Source organism: Egretta garzetta, unplaced genomic scaffold (genome assembly GCF_000687185.1).
Source record: "Egretta garzetta isolate BGI_Z169 unplaced genomic scaffold, ASM68718v1 scaffold744, whole genome shotgun sequence".
NCBI lineage: Eukaryota > Metazoa > Chordata > Aves > Pelecaniformes > Ardeidae > Egretta > Egretta garzetta.
The window spans coordinates 183,528-190,200 of record NW_009259482.1 but is presented as its reverse complement, the minus strand read 5'-3'; the positions used below and the strand labels follow the sequence as shown (position 1 = coordinate 190,200).

The following is a 6,673-nucleotide window of genomic DNA, read 5'->3' as shown; positions in this document are numbered from 1 at the left end:
CTCACACTGAAAACAACAGCAACCCAGCCATTGTCAGATCTAATTTGGAAGTAGAATGCTTAAATTTTTGCCCAGAAATTTTAAGAAAATACAAAATACAATTGTTTATGGAAGTGAACAAGCACAGAAACTCCAGAAGATCCATGTCTTACAAGTACAGACCAAGGACTGTTTTAGGGACTATCCAACAGAATGGACAGTCACTGTCCTGAGAGACAGTTTACTAGAGAGGTACAAAGTAACAAACCTTGAAGATCAGTGGTATCTTAATTTGTTACTCACCTCCGCAGCATAGGCATGCCAACTGTTTTTGCACACTTCAGTTCTATAATTGTTGTTACTTTCTTGTTTTTCCTACATTCCTGCCCACTGGAATAACTAATATATACTGTATCACCTAGAAAAGAAAAATGGTGACACTCAAAGTTTTTGTAAGCAGCTGTCAGAAATTCCGTTTGCTCATTCTCCGGACTTCATTACTTTAGGTTAACTTCTAGGGTTTTCCCCTGCACAGACCGTATGTCAGTTACAGCACTTCAGTAATTTGAGGCGTTCACATTGATGATCATTTAAAATCATTCCTCAGACACCTTTGTATTTACACCATACCACATGTTCAGGTCACCGGTATGACCATAATGAATGTTTACATTTAAGACATAAGTTTTTAAACACAAGAGTAAGTGAAGATATCCATTTATAAATGAATTCAGGCAATAAACACATGCAATACATCCCACTGTTTTGTTGGTGGATGTAAAATTTCCCTTGATTTTACAAACTCAGGAGAAATTTTAAAAAGATTCTTTAAACTGAAAACTTGAAGTAAGGTTGAGGTTGTTTTTATTCCTCTTCTTAAGAGTGAAGCCAATTAGTCATCTTTCACATGCCGCTTTAATTGAAGAAGTTAGTGGACATAGAACAAGTATTTCAAAACGGGATGAACAAAAACAATTCCCCCTTCCACAATTATAGAATCACAGGCTGGTTGTGGTTGGAAGGGACCTCTGGAGGTTGTCTGGTCCAAACCCCTTGCTCGAGCAGGGCCACCTGGAGCCAGCTGCCCAGGACCATATCCAGACAGCTTCTGAGTACCTCCAAGGTAGGAAACTCCACAACCTCTTTGGGCAACCTGTGCCAGTCAGTCACCCTCACTGCAAAAAAAGTGTTTCTTGATGTTCAGATGGACAATTCACTTTTTACAGCTTTAGTGACAACACTGTTTAATTGCTTCAGTGTTTTCTTATGGCTTAAACACCACTTTTAAGTTTGAGTAGTAGCATTTACTGGTTTTGTTTTTAAACAGAAGATTCACTGGTAAAGACATTTCAAAACAAAGGCTTCACCATAATTTAAGAACCACTATAGCTAGGCTGTAAGATTTAACCATCTCTAGCTCTCTACAGGAACAAAAGTAACTCCACCTGTCACATTCAGCTTCTGTGTATGAACAAGTCCAAGAACTTGAACATCTCCATTGTTGCTCTTCCTGCAAATACTGGCTCTATCAGGGCAGCCTGTGGGTCCCTCATGTACCCTCTGACAGAGGTTCACATAGTACCTATAGAGAAATGGTAGACAAAACTTCAAAATTAATTTAGGCTACACTGAAAACGTGAGATATAAACTCATGGGAAAGCTAGCCAGGTTGAAAGAAATTAAATACTCTAATTAGCTGACAGAATAAAGCATGTACTAAGGCTTAAGAGATTACTTCTAACTATCATTTTCAAGTAAATATCTCTGTGCAAAAAAACTGATCATTTACCAGATTAGTTCATTAGTTAACTTTGACCCAGGTCAAAACTAGAAATTGGAACCAAGTCAAAAATGCCCAAAAGTTTTTTCAGCTAAAAAGGTTACAGTACTATCCAAAATTCAGTGGCTCTTCAGAGATATACCAGTTAAGTTTTATTAGAACAGAGGAACTAGTAGCAAGGCGGTGAATTAAATTGTTTATGATAAGTTTGGAATTAGATGCTCTCATCCTTGCCAGTGCATTTCTATTTGCTAACTGGAGGGGGGAGGCTGGAGAGGTTGATAACTTCCTGCCACTCATGTTCTCCTCCAAGTTGATTCTTAAGAGGAATGGAGGGGGAAAAAGCCCTACTTAAACTTTTTGCCTAAAGTTACACACTTGAGCCAAAAGACAGCAACTAAGTCATTAAGATTTTTGTTCAACATGACTAAGAATCCAAAAAATTGCATTTAAACTACAAAATGGATTTAAGATAGCAGTTTAAATAGAAAGCCTTTAAAAAGCTTTTAGCTTAGACTTACTCATCCTTTGAAAAGGGTTATCAATAGAGGGAAGGGGTGAAGAGAGTTAATTAACTATTCCTCCTCTTCAGATCAAATGGGTTACTTTCTGGCTTTTTGCCTATATGCAGTGTTAAGCATCAACAGTTTTAACACACTGTCAGCAATTTAAACAGACTCTGAACAGGGACCAAACAGAAGTACTATGACACATTACAAATTCAACTGTACTGATTAGCAAGCTGCTCCCTGGGAGTTGCTCATTACTCACGAGTTCCCATTGTGGAAAAAGATCCATGACCCAGTCAGGGAAGAGAGCATTCTCAAGTCATAAGTTCTGTGTTTTTGGACAAACTTGCACTCCATCTTCTTCGGAGGACAAACAGCCTGAGTCTTCCACTCAAATGTCACAGCACAGCCAAGTGTCTCACTCAGAAGGTGTGGTCTCCCAACACCAGCATTTTCATCACACGTGAAGATAATGGTAGATTCCCTTCTTGCAGTTGCTATAAGGGGGAGGTTGGGGAAGAAAGAAAAAAGAAAAAAATACTTTGCAAGAGGCTTTCAGGCATGTATGGATTTTAGTGCAGCAATTTTGCGGTATCAACAAAAATTTTAATCAGGTGTTGTTTCAGATAGCAAAGAGGCACAAATGCTTTACCTAACAGTTTTATTCCCTAGGTTAGCTTTCATGCTTTGTAGAAAGTAGCGTTCTTTCCAAAACGACTGATCTCCATCAGAGCAGTCTCATCACTTATGGCTTGAACACTCATGATCTAGAGGCATGAACTTTGTATTTCAAAAGTATTTTGCTCACTCACTTGAGTAAAGTCAGGTTTGTCCCATAGATTCCTTGTCTTGCCCACTCCTACCCCTTTACTTCCACTGTATTGTACCAGAAGTCTTTTGCCCAGTCTGATAATGGCTAACTCCCTGTGTTAGCTCAGATCCTTGCACATGAAGTATGGGAAGTTCTTACCATTACCACAAAATCCCCACTTTTCATCTCCCTGGTAGTTTCGAGTTGTAGCACACCATGGCCTATTCTTTTCTTCTGTAATACATTCCTCATAGGTCTTCCCTTTGTACTTGAAGGGGAACACACAGAGCTCTCCCTTTTCAGTCACTGAGAAGGAAAGGTATACCCTCTTAATAACATGCAGTAGAACAGCAGGCATACCCATATTCAGGGGCATATCAAAAGCCTGTACTTCAGTACTAAAGAAAAGTTACAGGCAGAGACAGACAACAGAAATACTCAAACACTGAGTCTAAACCCAATTAGACAATTAGGATGTAGTGTACAATTAGCTATGCATCATCCCTACAGAAAAGTTGCACCCTCTCTTCTAGGAGACACATGTTGATGTTACAGATTAGTACGGTGCATGTGATTTAACAAAGCTACATATTTCTATTAACTTATGCAAAAATCAATGTTGCTTCCCTCCTATTGCAACAAAACCTCATATTTTAAGGGTAAAAAAAGCTGGCAAGTTTTTACATAAAGAATGGGTCTGTTTCAATCTCACCTGGAGGGCACCGATCACCTCCTGTATACTGCAAGATGACTGTTTCATCCTGGTGACTATAGTCCATTTTCATTTCCTTTATGTCTCCAAAAGATGATGCACCATTTTCAGATGTCAGACACACTGCCCCATCTTTGCATTTTCCCTGGGGCAAGTCTGCTGCCTTACTGCATACACCCACATGGTAACTGTTGGATCCAGAAAATACCTGTGTGGACATCCAGAAGCATCATAAACAAGGCTGCCTCACAGCCTACCGTCAATACTTACGAAGAACCACCAGAGCGCTTTATAAATAAAGTTTCATGCAGTACTTGCATAATGCAGCAGGAAAATAAGATCACTAATTTTGCAAGTCTGGCCTTCCTTAAGATGGCAAAACTGCAGATAAAGTATACCCACAGGACCAAGGATACAGTCTGTTCAGCAGACTTGTTTTCATGTTCAGGATTCTGCCACAGGTGAAGATTTCTCCTTCTTTTCCCCATCAATATATCTATGAATTTCCCCCTCAAAAACATAAAAACCTAATGTTATTCCCTCTAATATTATTCCCTCTGTCAGTGGCCCAACAAATATCAATACTGACCACAGCACATGCTTCAGTCTCCTCTCACACCCCAGGATGCTTAAAAGAAATCCCTGTTTCAGTTTTAAGATGTTAATAGCAATGGGCAATTAAAAAAAAAAAAAAATTAAGAAAAAAAAACCAAACAAAAAAACCCGAAAAAAACCCCACACCAACAGAAGGCATTACCTCGAATGATCTTCCAGAAAGGCTGGTCAGGTTAAAAGTATAGTGCAGCTGTTCATCAGTCACAGAGCAGCCTAAAGTTTTCACTTTATCAGGACACACGACTGGAGTTTCCCACTCAAACACAAAACTGCAGTCAAGTTTACTTATCATCTTTGGCTTACCCTGTTACCAAAGAACACAGCAAGATACATTAGGTTTAATTTTTGAAGCGTTTGTTACTCTTTCTGCACTTTTCCCCCCCTCCAACAGTTAACCTCAGTTATTAACAAGGCTAGACTTTACTGACTGTAGGGCAAACACCATGCCTTCATATTATAACCAGTACCAAAAAAGCTACAAGTGAAGTACATTCTACCTAGCTCCAGAAAACAATCAAAGCAGTAACTGAAGTACACAAGCCTTCTTATTAATTACTATCAAGATTTTGATTTTCAGCTTAGTTGCAAGCAGCAACAAAAGCATGAGAATGTTGTATTTCTCCACGGTAAAGAACAGTAAGAAAGTTCACCGAGTTAATGTTTAGAAAGAATGCTGTTTCCTTTGTCATATTTTAAATACAGACATGAATATGGCCCATGTAATATTCAGAGCTGCTTAGAGTTTCAGCTCATGCCCCATGTTGATGGAAAATGGTTCCACTGAATATCTGCAACAAGCTCTAGTTTGCCAAACATCATACCTAAGTGCTTCTCTACAGTTTGTTAAAACATTCAGAAAATTCAGGAAGTGTTAGATTCACACCACCGTGCAACCTCAATTTAGTCTTCAGGTGTCAACACAAAATAAAAATTTAAGTATCTAAATGCAAATTTTTAAAACTGTGTATGATTATGGAAAGGGTTACAACATAGGGGAAACATCTCACAGTAACAGCTTTACAAACAGTTACACTGGTTCTTGTGTTAGCTTGTGGTACAAGCTTTTGGACCTAGACAAGGTACAACACAGCATTAAGTTTAATGCCAGCAGTAAGTTATTGCTACATTAGTTCAGTGGAATCTGATCCTTGAAACCATCAGAAGCTGCTACTCTCAAGCATGCACTCTGCGAAATTTTGCCTCATTAAGAATACAAATACTAAACATTTAAGTATTAAGCATTTTGGTAGTTAATAATAGCAATACTAAATATATTCCTTGTTGAAACAAGTCCATCCCTACATGCTAGAAACAAATCCTTCATTTAAATAAAGCTAACACTGGTTACTACCCGATTCCCATTGCACTCCAGTATCAACATAAGTTTAATAAATGTCTTACCAGACTAGTTCCTTGGCTGCAGTGAAATACAATAAGAGAAGTATAGTTCAATTTGTGGTTTATCTGGCAAGGAGTAGTGCTGTTGTAAGTGATGTAAACTTCATTTACTGCCTCATTTAACTTGGGAGGTTCGGTAACACGACCAATATCCTATGCAAGCAAAAATATGTATTAAGAGACATATGGGACACACCTAGACTTCAGATCAGCCCAGAGATTCAGATCAATTCAGACTCATCTTTTTGGTTTACGTGGGAGCACAACTATTGCACTTTTGAAAACTGCATTCTATACTCAAAGAACAGTTGTTACATTTCAATCCTAACAAAACAAAAGTTGAGCAGCTCAAAACACTCTTTGATTAAGCTCGACAAAAGCCAGGGAGGCTCTGCATCTTACAGGTAGATTCTTCTTGTACCAAAATACCAACACATCACTTAAAAATAGTGTATATTAACAATGGAGTAAGGTCTGTAGGTCAACATGGAAGTTCATGGAAAACAATCTCAACTTTTTATGTGCATCTTCTACAGCTCACAAACAAAACCTCAGAAGGTAAGAACCTCCATCTCTCAAGGTAATAACATAGACAAGTTAACCAATATTCTGCCACAGGCTCACTATTCGTGCAGCTGTCAAGTTCTTACATGAAAGTACTACAGGCATTTTGGGAGCACGCTAGGACATATCCTGCTTCATATTGCAACAAGCTATCACAGGATCAAGCGTGCCATTTCTGTGCCACAGAACAGCAGACTAAGAGGCACTCTGCTTCCCCATCTCTGTATTCAGCACACGGCACTACATGAAAGAGTTCTCTGTAGTGATATTTCATATTTGTCACAGTGTGGAATCTTCTGACACCC

At 38.7% G+C, this 6,673-nt stretch overlaps 1 protein-coding gene across 2 annotated transcripts in view; it reads right to left on the bottom strand.

The window, feature by feature from the left end:
* The window catches only part of IGF2R (insulin like growth factor 2 receptor), a 60,599-nt gene that overhangs the window by 6,357 nt on the left and 47,569 nt on the right, over positions 1-6,673 (bottom strand). For both annotated transcript variants that reach the window (XM_035892753.1, XM_035892751.1), the window contains 7 exons: positions 5,808-5,957; positions 4,549-4,710; positions 3,792-3,999; positions 3,239-3,385; positions 2,531-2,765; positions 1,425-1,561; positions 283-397 (listed from right to left, as the gene is read on the bottom strand). In XM_035892753.1, coding sequence (XP_035748646.1) covers positions 283-397; positions 1,425-1,561; positions 2,531-2,765; positions 3,239-3,385; positions 3,792-3,999; positions 4,549-4,710; positions 5,808-5,957 — 1,154 coding nt within the window. The remainder of the gene's footprint in view (positions 1-282; positions 398-1,424; positions 1,562-2,530; positions 2,766-3,238; positions 3,386-3,791; positions 4,000-4,548; positions 4,711-5,807; positions 5,958-6,673) is intronic.